General features: G+C 38.2%; 1 protein-coding gene across 1 annotated transcript in view; it reads left to right on the top strand.

The window, feature by feature from the left end:
* LOC106057146 (sodium/potassium-transporting ATPase subunit alpha-like) overlaps positions 1–18541 on the top strand; it is a 40917-nt gene extending 22376 nt beyond the window's left edge. Inside the window, exons 15-21 of the mRNA XM_056011866.1 lie at positions 708–925; positions 1267–1368; positions 2656–2905; positions 12224–12398; positions 16510–16640; positions 17037–17135; positions 18297–18541. Of these exons, the coding sequence (XP_055867841.1) occupies positions 708–925; positions 1267–1368; positions 2656–2905; positions 12224–12398; positions 16510–16640; positions 17037–17135; positions 18297–18417 (1096 nt within the window). The 3' untranslated portion in view covers positions 18418–18541. The remainder of the gene's footprint in view (positions 1–707; positions 926–1266; positions 1369–2655; positions 2906–12223; positions 12399–16509; positions 16641–17036; positions 17136–18296) is intronic.
* The last annotated feature ends 979 nt before the right edge of the window (positions 18542–19520 follow it).

The following is a 19520-nucleotide window of genomic DNA, read 5'->3' as shown; positions in this document are numbered from 1 at the left end:
CGTAAAGCTTTGGCGGTCTTGGATTTAAATAAAATCAAACAAGAATACTTTTCCAGACACTTGAATCTTTAGTTGTCAAAAGAAAATATGCTTAAGAAAGATAATATAGTCCAAGGACCTGAGTGAGACATTTCATTACATGTATTAATATTCACCACCTTCACCTATCCCTTAGTCTGTTGGACCGTTGAGACACCACACAAGATCTGTTGACTGTCCTTCTCCATTCCTGTCTGACCTTTGCTTTGGATAGAATCAATGGCAGACCTCAATGGCAGGCCCGTCCATTCCCATATGTTGTCTGTATTCCTAACGCTTTCTCTGTCTGCCTCTTCTTCTCTTTCCTGGTACTGTTCTCTGAAGGAAGGTCTTTGCGAGCCCTGAGGATCTTGTTAAATGGCCATAGAATTTTAGTTTTCGTTTTTTTGACAGTAACCAGCAGGTCATCGTGGGGTCCAACTGCTGCTGTAACCCTGTCTCTAATCTCTTCGTCTTTGTATGTGATACCTAGGATCCTTCTATAGCACGTCAATTCCATTGCTAGGATCCTCATCTCTAGTTCTGCAGTCAGCGTCCAAGATTCGCAAGCATATAAGAATGTAACCGTGACCATGGAGCGCATCAATCTAATCTCTTTTTTTTGCAATGCCTTTAAATAAATTGCGTTGAGGCCAAATATCACTGTTGCTTTATTCAAACTCTTGCAGAGATGCCAAGGCTATCGTCATACAAGGGGAGAAACTCAAAGAGCTTACGTCTGAAGATTTAGACAAGATCCTCAGACATCATACGGAGATTGTGTTTGCCCGCACCTCCCCGCAGCAGAAACTTATCATCGTAGAGGGGTGTCAGCGGACTGGGGCTATCGTTGCTGTGACCGGCGACGGAGTGAATGACTCGCCCGCGTTGAAGCAAGCTGACATTGGTAGGACAAAACTAGCAGTAGTTTTAAATCGCAAAAACAATACAAAAACATTTTTAAAATGTTTTCTTTAAATTTATCCATATGCAAACAAAGTAGAGCTCTAAATGGATGAATGTAGTTGAAACAAAAAGATTGTTACTTATATTATATTTTAATGAGCTACAAAGATAGAGAGATGAAACTATCAACATATAGTTCAAGAGTTCAACAGTAACTCTTGTCTAAGGAAACTGGAAAATTGGACATTCAGCTATCACTCAATAAACACATTTACGTAGAGAGAGAGAGGGGAGTTACGATACTTTGCTAATAGTATGAAAACAATTGTCCATCTTGACTAGGTGTGGCGATGGGGATAGCAGGAAGTGACGTCAGCAAGCAGGCGGCTGACATGATTTTGTTGGACGATAACTTTGCTTCCATTGTGATGGGAGTAGAAGAAGGTAAAAGAGAATGATAAAGTCTGACGTGGTGCTTACCTTTTTTGTTTTTCATAAGCGAACCTTTAAATATTTTTTTTTTATGAAATATGTAAGCATTTTTCTTTCTTTAAAAATTACACCATTTTTTGACACGTATTCACTAAAACAACAACACTGGAGTCTGTCGATAAGGGAGAAACTATTCGTATTACTAATTTAAATATTTTCTGTTATATAAGCTACTTACATTTTGAATAAATTTTTTATTTTCGTTTTAAAAGGGAAATAATACATTTTAAACTTAAACTTGAAACACCATTTAATAAGCAGTGTTTCATCTGATACACACGGGGTGCAAAGCGGTTCATAGCCACGGGGTATATGGATGTAGTCCTATCCAAGGGGAAAGTTTCTTCACTGGGGCCTTGAATGAGGTGTTTACCCATCAGTCAATAACATGGCTGTCTGGTATAACTACCGTATAACGTGGCTTTCTGGTATAACGTGGTTGCCTGGTATAACGTGGCTGCCTGGTATAACATGGCTATCTGGTATAACGTGGCTGTCTGGTATAACATGGCTATCTGGTATAACATCGCTGTCTGGTCGCGCAGTATATGCGCTGGACTGTCCTTCGGTCATCTCGATGGTCCCTGGTTCATACCCTGCCCGCTGCCATCAGTCGTCGTCCTGCGGGAGGTTTTGACTAGGAAGAACTAGGTTGTCTTCAAACTGTGAAGGAACATCCGAATAAATGTTTTAAAAAAATATAACAATGATCCACATATTCTGAACAATTTGTCCATTGAATACATATGTAACAATGTAATATTAACAAAATTAATAAATCTACGTATCCTGTGGTATCATATCGGGGGCCGATTTTGAGTTTGTGTTTCAATATAAACTATCTTTGTAACCTTTTTTTTTTTGGTAAGGCCTTAAACTCTCAACCATCATAGTAGACAAAAGTGTTATCAAGCTTGGAAATAATACGATGCACTGTATATTTGGACGACACTGTGGCTTGGGCTCTTGAGGTATGGGGATAGAAAACTCAAGCGAATATTCCTGCATCAAATGGTTTTAATAATGTTCTTAATACGTCGGTTATAGATTTGACGCGGCTTAAAACAAAGAACAACAACAGCAATTACCTCATCTTCCCCCCTCCTCTACAATGTATTTTCGACAAGTGATAACTGGTGTGAATATTACTAATTTATTTAATTATTTTTATTTTTTTTGCGAAACTGTCTCTTATGAATGGTAGCTGTAACTTTGATTCCATATTTCCTGTTTCCTAAGGTCGTCTTATCTTTGACAACTTGAAGAAATCCATTGCTTACACGCTGACCTCGAATATTCCCGAGATCACTCCATTTCTTCTGTTTATAACAATGTCCATTCCCCTTCCTCTGGGCGTGGTCACCATTCTCTTCATAGATCTGGGTACAGACATGTATCCTGCTATTTCCTTTGCATATGAGCCCTCTGAACAGGACATCATGAAACGAAAACCGAGGAACGCCAAAAAGGATAAACTGGTCAATCAAAGGTATGTCTATTGGTCAGCCTAAGAGATTATTGATAGGCCGTTGTCTTGTAGGTTCTTACTTTGCAAGGTTCAGGCCTGAAATTTTCCCTTCGCTGTAGGAGGAAGAGTAAATTTAACTGAATCTACTTCTGTGAAGCCATTTGATGTTGAATTATATGCATTTCCGCTTAACAAGATTTGTGTCTAGGGTTTTTAACAAGAATAACATCAAAAATACTTTAAAAAATAAACAATACCTCCATTATAAAACTTAAAATATAATCAAATTAAATTATTTTTGGTTCAAACTGGGTAGGCCTATTGAACCCATGATTTTGACACCGTCAGCTGCGTGCATACATTTGCGATTATTTATTTATATTGTCATCATATGGATATCTAGATCTAACATTAGAACTAGAATTCTGATTTCGAACACTTAAGATCTAGTCTTAATGATTAATTACAGTCCTGCAAAAGAATTATATTTTTACAAACCAATCAAAGTCGTTCTTTTAATTTCTCTGCTTTTTCTTTTTAAACTCTTCAACCGACGTCCCTGAGATTCCACGACACACCAACATCAGTCTGTTCAGAGGCAATTCGTGTTTGTTAAATTGTTTTTCGCAGGCCCGTCTCACCTTTAGCTTATGGATAAATATCCTGGCTGCGCCTGTACATCTCTATACGAGAAGAGTGTAATGGAAATAGTGGCAATGATAAGGCAAAACTAGGTAAATATGATCCTGAATATGAACAATTCGGATTTCCACCGTGCAAAGGAAACAGTGATCAGCCATAATGTTTCACGTGTTTCAATTGCGTTATCGCATGAACGTTTGAAACCTGCTAAACTGAAGCGTCATCTTCAACATTTTGTAACAAAAAAAAAAGTAAAGTCCCCCTTTCAGACCTTGCGATCTATGGGGCAGATGATGTTAAGGTCTTCTGTTTCTTTGGCCAATGGTTAACGAGCAGGATGGCCAGCACAACGACCAACCACCTTTACTTTACCCAACGTAAGTCAACCCATTTAAGTTGAGTGGACTAAGGGATACACTAACAATCCCGAGATTCGAACCCAGGACCCCAGGTTCGGAGGCGAGTGCTTAACCACTCAGCCACCGCGCCCTTATTCAATATTTTGTAACAAATTATAATGAACTAAAAGACAAACCCCTAGATTTTTTTTTAAACGTGAAGCGAAAGTCTATGTAAATCAGCAGAAAATTATTAGTTATGCGGTAACAGAGAAAGCTCTTAAGGTTTCATATATTCCGCAGAGTAGCGGTTACCGATAGTCTGATTGTGTCAGCGGTTTTAGAAATATGGATTTGGGCAGACAAATCAGGCTGTGTCGGGGGGCCGCCAACATCGTTTGACTTGTAAAGGGGTCCCTGAGCTGAAAATGTTTGAGAACCTCTGACTTCGAAGACGATGCGCAAAACTTTCCAGAACATTAATTTATTATACTCTTGAATCAATAATGCCCATGGCTATTTGTTTTGTTGAGGTTTATAATGAGATGTTCATAAAGCTTTCCGATGTAGGCCTACATTTCAACCACATAGTTAACTATTACCACAGATAAAGAAAGGACAAAAAAAAATTAAATTTCAATTCGTTAGCTCTGGGGCTCTAGGGGCTGGTCTCAACTTTTTGCGGTTTCGCATTGCTTACGGAAAAAAAAATATGCAATATTATATTTTCGCTCTTGTGCTTATCGTGGGTTTATTATAATTGTAAAACAATGGCAGTGTAGTTATTTATTTATAGAAGACGCAGACTACAATGTTGCACACATCTTTTGTATTAGCCACCAAGCAGATCACTTGAGTGTCATGATGTGGGCTGTCAGCGACACAAAAATTGAATAGCCTGGCCTAAAGACTTGCTGTCTTGACTCCCCCCTCAGGACAAAGAAAGAGGGGTGTCGTGAGATTTTAATCCAAGGCAGCTAAGTTGACGGATATGCTGGTCGTAGCCAGAGAATAAAACTCTATAGGCTTTAGGAAAAGCGAAATGATATTTTCAGAATTTTTAGTAACTATGCCACTAAAAGAAAAAAAAAACAACTGATGTCGTGCGATAATTGCCAATACTCCACTAATTGAAATTTGTAATAATATCAACAGGCAAATCAAAGCAACAGATTATTCTTTTCACTTGTGTAGTTTATTCATCATCTTTCTTTTGCGTTCCTCGTGGAACATCGGGCCTCGTTAAAACGCCAACACGCCTCTCTCTACGGCTCTACGGTCTTGTGCTTGTTTTTTTAATGGCTTCCTTGCTCGCTCGTGTCCTCTGCGTCGCCACGTTCTATTTGGCCTTCTTTTACATTTTGTGCCTTGGGGGTTCTACTCTAAGGCCTCTCCTAGCTCTGTTGTTGGTATTGTCAAAGACTCATTTTCATGCTAATTGTACCCAAGTCCTGGACAATATCATAATGACACATACAACGATAAAATAAGATTCAGAATGCCACTTTACCGACATATAAACATCTTTAATTCCATTATTTTCACTCTCATACAGCAAAAATAGTTAGAGTCTCTACACTTAGAATATATCTCTAAAAAACCAACCGTCCTGCCTTAGGCACAAAAAACACACCCCTTATCATGAGTTACATTATGTTTTTCAAAACATCTCACCAAATAAAAACAACCCAAAACAACAACAGTTTTGAAACCAACAACCTGGATTGCCCCCCTTCTCCTCTACAGTAAACAGGAGACCCAGGCTGACCAGAACTCAGTCCTGACATTTCTCCCCCCTCTAATTTTTGTCTGTTTCTGGGTTCGTTTAAAACAGACAAACTTCCGATAAAGAGATTTTCCAAACTTACATATATCAACATGCAAATAAAAGTAATCTTGGTACTAAAACATAGCCTACAGTTTGTAAAAAAAAAACCCACAAAAAAAAAAGATGTATCCACATGAAATGTCAATTCTATACACAACCTGCTAGGCAATAATAATTATATGTAAACAAAAAAAATAGTCAGTGAACAAGCATATTTTCCGAAATGTAAATGTTATATACAACATACTAAGCAATTATAATTATATTTATATATATATATATATATACATATCAACATGTAAACAAAAAATATTGTGCAAACATATATTCTACCTTTTGTAGAAGGCGGTTAATTACATATCCCCAATCCTAGCAAACAAATAACTTTGAAATAAATAAATATTAAATGTCAGTTATCTGTAATCAATGTCATGTTGGTCTATTCTGTTAGTCTAGATAGAAAGTCAGCAATTACATTTAGTTTGCCCTTTAGATGTTCTACATTAAAGTTAAATGATTGTAATAATAGAGCCCAACGACAAATTCTATTATTCCCATATGTTGCGCTCTTCAAAAAGGCCAGTGGTCTATGGTCACACTGAATTGTGAATTTAGCGCCATATAAATATCTGGACAAGCGTTGCACCCCCCAAACAATGGCAAGGCATTCTCTCTCTATTACAGAATACCGTTGTTCTCTGGGCAACAGTTTTCTGCTCAAGAACTTAACAGGATGGAATATTCCTTTTACTTCCTGCAAAAGGCAACATGATATGGCTATGTCCGACGCGTCTGTTTGCACAATAAATGGTCTATTAACGTCTGGTAATTTCAGTATAGGATCCCGTGTCATGCACATTTGAATTTTTCTTAATGCCCGGTCACATTCTGGAGTCCAATTGACCCTCGTCGGTGTCCCTTTTTTTAACAATCCAGTAATTGGAAATACTATTTCCGCGAATGCTGGAATAAATCTGCTATAAAAATTAGCAATACCTAGCAAACATCGAACCTCTTTTTTCGTTTTTGGTGCTTTTATATTTAATACCTTGTCTCTGTTATTGGGTTCTGGGTATATGTTTCCTTCACCTACAATATTACCCAAGAAAGTTATTTTAGGATACGCGATTTCAAGTTTGCTTGGCTTGATAGTAAACCCATATTCTTTTAGCCTGGACAACACTTTCTCTAGTGCTATTAAGTGTGATGACCAGTCATGCCCGAATACACAAATGTCATCAAAATAAAACACAACATTTTCCAGTCCTTTAAGAATGGTCCTAATAGTCCGATTAAAAAAACTAGGAGAATTAATCAGACCAAACGGTAGATATTTAAATTGAAAGTGACCACTTGGTACCCTGAATGCAGTGTACTTCCTACTATTCTCTTCTATTGGTATTTGCCAGAAGCCTTTTGTTAGATCTATCTTTGTAAAAAATTTGGCACTATTAAGTTGTAGGAAAAGATCTTCTTGGTCTGGAATAGCCTCCGCGTCAAATTTGGTAACCGCGTTTAATTTCCGAAAATCTATGCAAGTACGTACTGTTGAATCTTTTTTCTTAACCAAAACGACAGGAAATGCATAGGGCGATTGAGACTCTTCAATAATGTCCATTTGAATCATGTTCTCTATCTCCTTGTCTAAGACATCTCTCATATGAATAGGAACTGCGTATGGCCTCAGTGTAATAGGCTTTTCTGTTGTGAGCTCAATGTTGAATGATTTAACCTTCGCTTTACCCGGTATATCAGTAATTATATCTTTATACTTCTCAACTAGCGTCTGAATCTGTTCTCTTTGGGATTCGGTTAATTCAGTATTGATACTAATATGTTCCCTGGAATTTGTACTCTCAAGAGTAGGTAACTCAGTAACTTCATCCTCTTGGTTATCATCTTCCTGGTCGGTTACAAGGGACGCTATGCACGCATGTAATAATTCTTCCCCTTGACCCCCATACAATACATGAGACGCACTTCCCGAGAGTTGTAGATCACTATTTTCCTTACCCGTACATTCCGTGTTGTTTTTTTCATGATATTTTACTAATCTGTTAACATGAAGGATTTTTACTCGATTGCCTTTCTTTATTTTTACATTAAACTTGTTAATTCTTTTTTCTACTTTATAAGGCCCCTCCCAGTGCAAGGCTAACTTATTCTGTCTCTGTGGTTTCAGTAAAAGCACAGAATCACCTGTTTGAATATCTTTTTCTTTGCTATTTCTATCATAATACCTTTTATAATTTTCCTTACGTTTTGAGCTATTATTCTGAGCTATTTGACAAGCCACAGCCAGCCTACTTTTTAGGTCTAATAAATAGTCAAACACATTCTTTATTTCTGGTTCTACCTGTTGATTAGTAAAAAGATCTTTTAGAATTGACATAGGCCCCCTGACTTTCCTTCCATACAACATTTCATAAGGGGAAATGTTAGTAGACTCATTTGGTACCTCTCTGTACGCAAACAGAAGTGCGTTTATAGCTCTATCCCAATTCTTAGGTTCTGCTTCGGCCGTCTTTCTCAGCATGCACTTCAAAGTCCCGTTAAAGCGTTCTACGCCCCCATTTGACATGGCGTGAAATGGTGTTGATTTAACAATCTTTATTTTAAAAAACTGACATATTTCTTTGTATAATTCGGATTTGAATTGAGATCCATTGTCAGAGAGTATCTGTTCCGGGAATCCTATTCTAGTAAAAATAGCACTTAGAGCTTCTATTACTACTGGTGTTGTTGTATTAGGTAGTGGTACAGCTTCCGGCCATCTTGTTGCCAAATCAACCAACGTTAAAATGAATCTATTCTTCCGATCTGTCATTTGGAGTGGTCCGATGATATCAATAGCAACTTTAGCAAATGGAGTGGAAATAATATTCATGCGCCCTAGTTCTACCTTTCCAGCTTTTCCTGGGTGTCTACCTCTTTGACAAAGGTCACAACATTTAATGTATGTTTTTATATCTTTATCTACCCCCGGCCAAAAGAAATGCGAGTATACCCGATATCTGGTTCTATTTATAGACATATGTCCAGCTAAAGGTGTAGAGTGTGCTATTTCTAATATTAGTTCACGTCTATTCGTAGGGATTACAAGTTGTCGTTCTATTACCCCAGGGGTATCTTTTCTCTCAAATTCTTTGTAAAGTAGACCTTCTTCCACTATAAATGATACCAATCCCTTTTTCTTATCTTCGACCGTTCCTGCTTTCGCCTTTTCCCATAATCTAACTAACGAACTATCATTTCTTTGATCCTCTCTAAAATCACTGTCCAATTCCATCCACTTACTTAGACCAATCCTGTCATTATCTTCCGATTTGACCCTATTGTCTTCTGCTTTCGCCATGGCCCTAGTAACAGCATTCCCATATAAAAATGCTTTAGCCTGATCAACATTTCCAATAATAATATCTGCTATTGGGTCCTTGAACATGGCCGCTACAAAGACTCCTTTTAGAAATGGAGTATCAATGTCTATCCAAGCAAGTGGATACTGAAAAGTTTGTCCATCTATTAATTTTAAAGTGAAAAACCCATCTATCTTCTGACTTTCTTCTATCAAACTTTCTCGGACCCCAATTATGCTCGCCCCTGTATCTCGTAGGACAGATACCCTTCGATCTCCTAAAAATCCCTCAACTATTTTCAATCCACCAACTGATTTATCTTTATAATCTAGAAAATTATATGTATCAGTGTGACATGCAAATAATCCCACGTGTTGCCCCCTTTCTGGTAATACTCTTAGTCATTGCTGTGTTGGCCCTCTATTCTCATTTATCTTTACCCGACACCATCGAGCAATGTGTCCGCCCTTTCCACATCTATAGCATATCACTTGTGTACCCTCTGTGTTTATATTATTCGGGCGACGACTGTTAGATTGACCAGTGGCACCAAAAGCTACATATGGGATATCGTTACTAGTTACTTTGTTACTTCCCTTTACAATATGTGTGGAGCCTTTCGTGGCATCTCTAAATTGATCAATACAGTCTAAGACCTCTTGGGCTGAAGTAGGCTTTCGTAGCAAAATATCTTTCAGGGCCTCAGAAGATAGCACACTGTAAAGTCTGTCTCTCATTATAAGGTCAATTATACCGTCTACTGTCATTGGGGTTTGTGATGTTTTAAGCCAGTTGTCAAATGTCCTTTTCAAATGGACATAAAAATCTTTCATATCGTCCGTCTTTGGGGAAAGTTCATGCCACAGTGTTCGACAGGCTTCTTCTGTGAGTTGGGCTTGTTTTAGGAGCTCCCCCTTAACAAAATCATAGTCAGTGTTATGTATCAGTTTTGTTTGTATCATAAACAATTTTAGTTTTTCATTTAACTTGTGAGTGAGGACAAGTGGCCATCTTGTCTTGGGTATGTCGTTAGCAGTAGCAGTCGTTTCGAACAGTTCTAAGTAGAATAACAAGTCCTCGTTGTCTGTCATGCATTTTAGGTTTTTGTCTAACTGTTTATTCTGTTGTGGGTTGTCGTTAACTGTCATGTCTTTCTTATCCATTTCATGTTGTCTTGCTAGTTGTTTGTCCTCCATCTCTCTTATATGTCTTCTCTCCTCCGCTTCCCTTGTCAGTCTATCTGAGTCAATTTTCTGTTGGGCCTCTATAAATTTCTTTAACGTTTTGCCCTTAAACCCCAACATCTGAGCCTGGGCTACTATCTCCTCAAATGGACGAGGTATAAACTCTGACATTTTCCTAGAGCAGTGTCCTTTATTACAATATTACCTCACAAAATGATATACATACAAAAAAAATTAAAGCAAAATTAAAATAATACTAATACCTCTGTTCCTACTTATGTTGTTCAACTGGTACTCCAACAGGTTAAAGACAATTGTCCAAGGTTATCCAATAATGTGATTTCTCTTAGTCTATTTCAGGTAGATAATCCAACAGGTAATCCCAACATGGCTTTATACCTACGCGCGGTATCGGTACTTGGAATGTATCACAAAAGTTAAATTCATATAAGTATTATATCCAGCAGTAGCTTCTTCAGTATAATCCAAATAGAATGTACCACAAAAGTTAAATTCATATAAGTATGAGATCCAGCAGCAGCTTCTTCAGTATAATCTAAGGAATGAGCGTATTGGTAATCCAATTATAAGGAACGAAATTGGCCATGCATATACACTTATGTTTAGACGTACGAAGGGGTGCTACTATTACTTGCTAATAGTGAACACATTCGGCATGTTAAATCATTATTATTAGATAGTAACAGCCTAAAATACAGACGACGAGTTTCCGCTCCTTATGGACTTGAACTCTTTCATTAGTACACACTTGGAGATATGCTCTGTCTGGGTGCAGCAGATACTTCAGGTTACTGTACTCAGAGATATGCGTTGTCTGGGTGCAGCAGATACTTCAGGTTACTGTACTCAGAGATATGCGTTGTCTGGGTGCAGCAGATACTTCAGGTTACTGTACTCAGAGATATGCGTTGTCTGGGTGCAGCAGATACTTCAGGTTACTGTACTCAGAGATATGCGTTGTCTGGGTGCAGCAGATACTTCAGGTTACTGTACTCAGAGATATGCGTTGTCTGGGTGCAGCAGATACTTCAGGTTACTGTACTCAGAGATATGCGTTGTCTGGGTGCAGCAGATACTTCAGGTTACTGTACTCAGAGATATGCGTTGTCTGGGTGCAGCAGATACTTCAGGTTACTGTACTCAGAGATATGCGTTGTCTGGGTGCAGTAGATACTTCAGGTTGCAGTACTCAGAGATATGCGTTGTCTGGGTGCAGTAGATACTTCAGGTTGCAGTACTCAGAGATATATGCTGTCTGGATACAGCAGATACTTCACTGGAGATTGATGCATCCATCGCATGTAGTTGTTTTGGACAGGCCCCCAAAATGTCAAAGACTCATTTTCATGCTAATTGTACCCAAGTCCTGGACAATATCATAATGACACATACAACGATAAAATAAGATTCAGAATGCCACTTTACCGACATATAAACATCTTTAATTCCATTATTTTCACTCTCATACAGCAAAAATAGTTAGAGTCTCTACACTTAGAATATATCTCTAAAAAACCAACCGTCCTGCCTTAGGCACAAAAAACACACCCCTTATCATGAGTTACATTATGTTTTTCAAAACATCTCACCAAATAAAAACAACCCAAAACAACAACAGTTTTGAAACCAACAACCTGGATTGCCCCCCTTCTCCTCTACAGTAAACAGGAGACCCAGGCTGACCAGAACTCAGTCCTGACAGGTATCTTTTCTTTTTCTAAGGGTGTGACCAAGACATCTCCACTTTCTAAGCTCTACACCTCTTTATGTCTCTGCCCACTCATCTCCCACAGTTTGGTGTTTTCTATTTTGTCATACCAGTGTACTTTCAAGATATTTCTCAGACATCAGTTGATGAAGGTCTGTACTTTTTGGCTTCAGTTGTTCTCCATGTTCCTGAACCACAAAGTAGGACCGCCTTGACATTGGAGCTTTTTGTTTAGTTAATTACTCCCCCTGTTTTCTTTCAGGCTTATTTCCATGGCCTATGGTATCATTGGCTTCTTACAAGCTTCTTGCGGATTCTTCGTTTACTGTATTATCATGATTGAGAATGGATTCTTCATGTACACTCTGCCTGGATTACGTAATGAATGGGACGCCAAAGCAATCAACGACCTGGAAGACTCGTATGGTCAGGAGTGGGTGAGCATACAATAATACCTTAATAAACAAGCATTATCAATCTTACTAAAAATATATATTTTGATGACCTAGGCCTAATATATTAGTTAACAAAAGATGCAAAGCTTATAATATTTAGGCCGTATGTTTATTGGAGCAATATTGCTTGTAATATTTAGACCGCTCAGTGATTACCAGTAAACCGAAGTATCACTCAGTGTTTACCAGTAAAAACAAAGTACCACTCAATGTTTACCAGTAAGCCGAAGTACCACTCAGTTATTACCAGTAAACCGAAGTACCCCCCAGTGTTTACCAGTAAACCGAAGTACCACTTAGTGATTACCAGTAAACCAAAGTACCATTCAGTGTTTACCAGTAAAAACGAAGTACCACTCAGTGTTTATCAGTAAAAACAAAGTACCACTCAATGTTTACCAGTAAGCCGAAGTACCGCTCAGTTATTACCAGTAAACCGAAGTACCCCTCAGTGTTTACCAGTAAACCGAAGTACCACTTAGTGATTGCCAGTAAACCAAAATACCACTCAGTGTTTACCAGTAAACCGAAGTACCACTAGGAGATTATCAGTAAACCAAAGTACCACTCAGTGTTTACCAGTAAACTGAAGTACAACTGTTAAAGAAACGTCCCTTTTTTTTGGAAACAAAAAGTCATTATAATCACTTTAATGGAGACTTTAACGTGCTATAGATAGAACTAATTGAACTTTATTAAAGAATTTAAAAAAAAAAGGAAGTTGTTTACATATCAAATGAGGAAAAAGTCACGTGAGTATGATGTGAGCTATTATTTGACTCATGAGAAGAGTTTGAACAGTTCATACACACAGGAGAGTATTGACTTGTATAAGGTTACTCACCATTAGGCTTACTGCTGAGTTTAGTGCTTCTCTGTCACCAGGGCCTAGATACGTGGAGAAAGCGTGCTTACAAAGGTCACCAGATCGTGCTCTAAATAGCCTATAGTTTCTCATTTCAAGAAAAGCTTTTTGTTTTTTAATAGCTACGTAAAGCTAAGGGTAACGGAGCTTCAATCGCCTTAGCAGAGCTCATTACGGTCTTTCTTTACTGGACTCTAGAATTCTTTTAACATTTCTTGGAAATGCTAATTATACGTCATCTCTCTCAATACCTGGAGGCGCGGTCACCCGGTGGCTAAATGGTCAAGAGCTTGGCTTTCGAGCCGGCGGGTTCCGAGTTAGAAACCTGGCGAAGACTGGGATTTTAAATTCCGGGATCCCTAGAACCCTTTGAATCCACCCAGCTCTAATGGGTACCTGACATTATTTGGGGAAAAGTAAGGGCGGTTGGTCGTTATGCTGGCCACATGACACCCTAGTTAACTGTGGGCCACAGAGACAAATCACTTTTACATCATCTGCTTTTTTAAATTTTTACTATCAATACCTATTGCTGCTGGATGCCAATACTGCTACTCATACGATTTTCTATAATGGCGTTGTGATCAAACACTTTCCAACGTTGTTTCCCTACGCCAAGAACTGAGAAAAACAAATGAAAACAAAATACTTTTTTAAAAGACAAATATTACACTGAGTAAAATTGCATCAGTTATTTTGAATTATGTCATTAATTTATAATTGATCTAGACTCTGTAATAAATGTGTTCGATTTGAAATATTTACAATGCTTATATCCACTCAATCCATCTATCTGTCTAGTTGGATTCTTTTACATTTTTTTTATGCACTTATTGGATCAGGTTAAACATTTGCACAATTATTCATTGTCGATAACAACACATGAATCAAAAAAAAAAAATTAACCAATGAGTTAATCAATTAATGGTAATGTAATGTGTTTTAAAAAGAAAAGGGGAGATAAATCTACATCACTGAGAGCATTGGCAGCCATTGAACGGTGCGCTCCCTTCACTTTGTTTGGAAAAAAAATGTGTTTTGTTAATTGTTTTTGTTTAGCGCACCTTTCATGTTTATTGAATGATTAGTGCGCTGTGGTCCACTTCTGTGGACCATTTGGAGGGTGGGTTGGGAAAGGGGGAATCTGGTCTGCGAGAAGGTTTCTGTGCTTCTTTTTCAAAAGCTTTTTTTTTAAGTTGCTAAGTAGAGTTTGGACTCAGGGTCTCGAGCCTCCATGTTGGAAGACCGACGCGTTAGCCACTGAGCTATACAAGTACTTAAATAGTCTAAAAAAGTCTATAGATTAATTTTTAGCAAACGACCGAATTCTTTACACAAAGCTTATCTCCCCATTCGCTTAGTACATTTCCATATTGAAGCCCAAGGGAGCAAATAGTATTTAGCCTACTGCTAGCTTTACAATGACACCGAAGACTGGTTTTATATTAAAGGCAATATTGTTCTTCGGGTAGTTTCGATTGAAAAATTGCAACACATCCCGATATTTTGCCTATCTTAGTTGGAGTTCCAACTGTCGTAATATTGCATAGTCTAGATGTAGATTCTTTCACACTTCTTAGACCTTCCAGAGCTATCAACTTTAAAAAAAAAAATGCTGACCTTTCTTTTGTAATCGATCATGATTGAACAAAGAGTTTCTGTATTTGTAGGTAATATATACTCGTCAACACGTCCTCTTATGTTTAGAAAAAGGACATTCTGAAACAGCTTTACGTTGTTTTTTTAATTTGATATTTTAGAGTGGAAATGCTTTATGGACATGATTGCATAGTGAAATAAAGAAACTAACTCTAAAGTTTGATAAACATTTAACGGAAAAAGATTTTGTGTTGACTGACTTTGTGTATACTTAAAATAATAAGACGCAACAAATATCGTATGTACATACTTAACATTCATAACAGTATTCTCATGTTTCATCTCGTATTAAAAACATTTTTTTTCCTTTCTAAATGAAATTTTTACTTTTGATCATAGTGTTCATTACTAAGCATGTGGCTGGCTGAATTAAAACTTTCTGGCCTGCAGACGTAGTTTACAAATAACTGATTTAAACTGTGCTAGTCGACCGGCGGCGTAGCATACGCCGCTTTTTTGCTGGGCCACCCTTAGGCCACTGCAGCCTATGCGACCGCAGTGGGCCCAGCACTTTCATAGGACCCGCCCTAATTTTAGGTATATAAATTATTAAATTAAACCATTTTATAACGTATAACAGATTTCCCACGGCCTCCTGTCGATTTACCAGAAGCTCCTGAAAATCTCCTGAAATTGCAAAATATACGAAAAAGTCCTGGAAATCTCCGGAAATTATTAAAAATCTTTTGTCATTCAATATGGAAAAAGCCAATCCTACGTGCGATTAAAAAAAAAACGGCATTATGCAATACCCGTAATTGTGGAATGTAGTGAAAGAAGCTTCTCTTGCCTCAAACTAATGAAGAATTACTTTAGGTCAACAATTTTCGTAGATAGATTGAAACATTTGGTAATCTTGTTATTGAGCGTGATCTATGTAGGAAACAGAATTCTTATGATATACTGTATGACTTCGCTACACGCAAGGCTCGTGTAGTAATTCTGTGCGTAGTTAAGAATGAATAAAATGCAAAGACGAATATTTTTTAATACAAACTCTTAATTTTCACTTATTATCCGTATCCCTACCCAAACTGGGCCCCGCGAAATCCGTTTCGCTTTGGGCCGCATAATGGTTAAGTTCGGCCCTGCTATTTAGTGACGGGTGAATACTACTTGTTCTCCCCTCCCCCTCCTTTTTATTTTTCGCCTCTAAAATTACGTGGGGTTACTCTAGTCCGTCCGACTTGCAGAAATAAAAGAGTGATCTTTCCTTTACTTAGTATTGAAATTCTTGAGCCATGAATAGAATAGATGTTTATTATTGCATATAACTGCTTGTTTATTTAAGTAGGTTAATTAGGTTTCACTATTGCTTGTAATATTTAAATTTATTAAAGTATTATCCGATTATCGCTTGTAATATTCAAGTTTATTTAAGTATTATTGTTTGTAATATACAAGTTTATTTAAGCATTAATGCTTGCAATATTAAAGTTTATCCAATTATTATCGCTTGTGATATTTAAGTTAAATTATTATTGCTTGTTGATTAAAGTTGATTGAAGCATTATTGTTTGTATTATTTAAGTTCATGTAAGTATTATTGCTTGTCTACTCTGTGTCAAGACTTACGGCCAGAGAAAACTTCTAGAACAAACTTGCCACACAGCTTTCTTTGTCAGCATTGTCATCGTGCAATGGGCAGATCTGATCATTTCCAAGACCAGAAGGTTATCTCTCTTTCAGCACGGCATGACGTAAGTCGCGTGGTTTCTAACGTCACTACTGTCACAAGCAGTTTGGCGCTTGGCTTCCGAACCTGTAGTCCTGGGTTCGAATCTCTGTGAAGACAGTGATTTTGAATTTCGGGATTTATAATGGGCCCCTAAGAATCTAATGGGTACCTTGCTTTAGTTGTGGAAAGTAAAGGCGGTTGATCGTTGTGCCATCCTGCTTGTTAACAGTTGTCCAAAGAAACAGATGACATTAGCATCATCTGCCCTATAGATGGCTAAGGTCTAAAAGGGGGGCTTATATTTATAAATTAATCATTATTTTTACGACTAAATCTAATAAATTAAATATTTATAAATTAATCCTTATTTTTACAACTAAATCTAATCTCTGACAAATTTGTGACTTTTTTTGTTTAGCAACTGGGTGTTGAACTCGTCCCTTGTATTTGAGACTGTGCTGGCTCTTCTCATAGCGTATCTACCTTTCATGACCTTTTTGAAGGTCCAGTACATCAGGTAATTTATTATCTTGAAATTCCCATCGAGATTGGGCAGTCGGGCAAATGCCGGGTGGCCGCCACCCAAATGGGCTGGTAGGGCAACGAAAAGGTCGCATGGATGCCACTATGGCACGCATCAAATTGTTTAAGGTTTTATACCTTATGAAAGAGTCCACTGAGCGTTGTGTTTAAAAAAAAAACCAACTTTCACAGACTCTACAGGGTGTAATACTATTTTAATCTAACACATTTTCCGAAATATTGTGATAGCCTACATGCGTAGACAGTGCTACAAGTAGGCTTCATCCTTTTAAGGCCTACACATTTAGCGATTAAAAAGCAACATAAGGCCTATATTTCTATAAAGATTTAGAGTTCACTGTATTCATGCATATCGATACATTATCAAACTTAATGACTTTAAGGACAGGTAGGGCTAGAAAATTTGGTTCCCATCATATGATATACAAGTTATGGGCCGCATTGTATAGAAACTCCCGGGCCGATTTTGACATCCAGTCCGCCCTTGGTTGGGGCTTCCATGTAAAACTAACACTTTCCCTCACTCCGTCAACGTGAACACGATCTATACTATCTGGAGTCAAATACTATCGATTTGTGGGAGAGAACTAGACAAAAGCCCATAGACTTTATACTATCTGGAGTCAAATACTATCGATTTGTGGGAGAGAACTAGACAAAAGCCCATAGACTTTATACTATCTGGAGTCAAATACTATCGATTTGTGGGAGAGAACTAGACAAAAGACCATAGACTTTATACTATCTGGAGTCAAATACTATCGATTTGTGGGAGAGAACTAGACAAAAGCCCATAGCCCAAGACATCACACAACGAAAGTGGAGCTGGATAGGACACACCCTGCGAAAACCAGCTACCAATGTTGCAAGGCAGGCACTTGACTGGAACCCACAAGGAAAGAGACAAAAGCAGACCCAAGCAAACCTGGAAGAGGTCAGTCATCAGTGAAGCTGAGGGTACTGGAATGACATGGGAGCAGATGAAGAAAGCTGCTCAGAACCGAGTTCAGTGGAGAGGTGTGGTTGCGGCCCCATGCTCCCCTGTGAGTGCACAGGATTAAGTAAGTAAGTGGAGTCAAATAAACTGGTTACTTCTAAATTGAATATTATCCTTGTCCACGATTGTCTCTTCCAGGCCTGTCTACTGGCTCTATCCAATGGTCTACACAATCGTGCTCTGGATGATGGACGAATGCAGGCGTTTTATCCTCAGGATCCACCCCAGGGGGTTTGTTGAAAGAGAGACGTACTACTGAAGAAAGTCAGTTCTACTGCGTCACCCTCTGTTGACAATGTTAAGTTGTGTAGGCCAGACCTGCACTCTTTCTACGCTGAATTGTGTTCGGAAATAATAATAATAATAAAACTATTACAGGGTCATTTGATTTTCTAAATGAAAAAATGAGAACAACAATATATTAAGAATACGAATATCTATAGACCTAGGTCTATTTCTTATTCACCAAACCCTTTTCTGTTATGACCAATCATTATCCGTAAATCTTAGCAGCAAAATATTTTACAGCATTCATAAGCTTACTATTGACCTCCCCCCTCCCCCCGTCAATAAAAAGTCCCAGGGCCAGATATTGTCGTAGATGGCCAAAACTAGCATTTGTAAAAAAAAAAAAAAGTCAGTATCCATGGCACAGCAAAAAAGTTCCGAACTACGTATGTCTGAAATTCGCGTCCTCAAACGGCATTTTTTTTCGGGGGGGAGTATTGTGCCGATGTGCCAAAAACTCATTGTTCTAGAAAGCGCTCTGAAGGGGGTCCACACAAGCGCTATAAAGACACCACCAGGAGCGCCCTCAAAGAATAGGGCATTGTCCTCCACGACTGGGAAACGCTGACTCTTGATCTCTCCTCGTGGCCGTGACCATCGGTATTTCAATATATGAGGCAAGGAGATCAGCCCTGCAACAGATCCAACCAACTCGTGCCTTGTGTGCGGCCGCGGCTTTCCATGGCAAGATTGGATTCTAGAGCCGTCTCCGAGTTCAAAGGAAAGGAGACTGTGCTCCAATTCTGTTTTAACGTTATTAACAAACTATATCAATGAATTCATACAAAAAAAAAAAAAAAAATAGACGGGCCTGCTATTGAAGATTCTATCCAAGGCAAAAGATAGCGATGAATGAAGAAAGAAGGTCAAAAGATATTGTGTGGTGCCCCAACAGACTAAGAGATAGGTGTCCTAGTAGCGATTAAAGCACTATATTACAATGGAAGGCTTGGTCTTGAATACGTATCGCTTGTTCTTCTAACTTACACTTAGGTCTGCGTGTAATGTGCTGTGTAAGGGTGGTTGCTAGATCCCTATCTTTATTATCAACTTTAAAAAAATAAAGTAGAATGA

This window comes from Biomphalaria glabrata, chromosome 15 (assembly GCF_947242115.1).
Source record: "Biomphalaria glabrata chromosome 15, xgBioGlab47.1, whole genome shotgun sequence".
Taxonomy (NCBI): Eukaryota; Metazoa; Mollusca; class Gastropoda; family Planorbidae; genus Biomphalaria; species Biomphalaria glabrata.
This window is presented reverse-complemented; position numbering and strand designations above follow the sequence as displayed.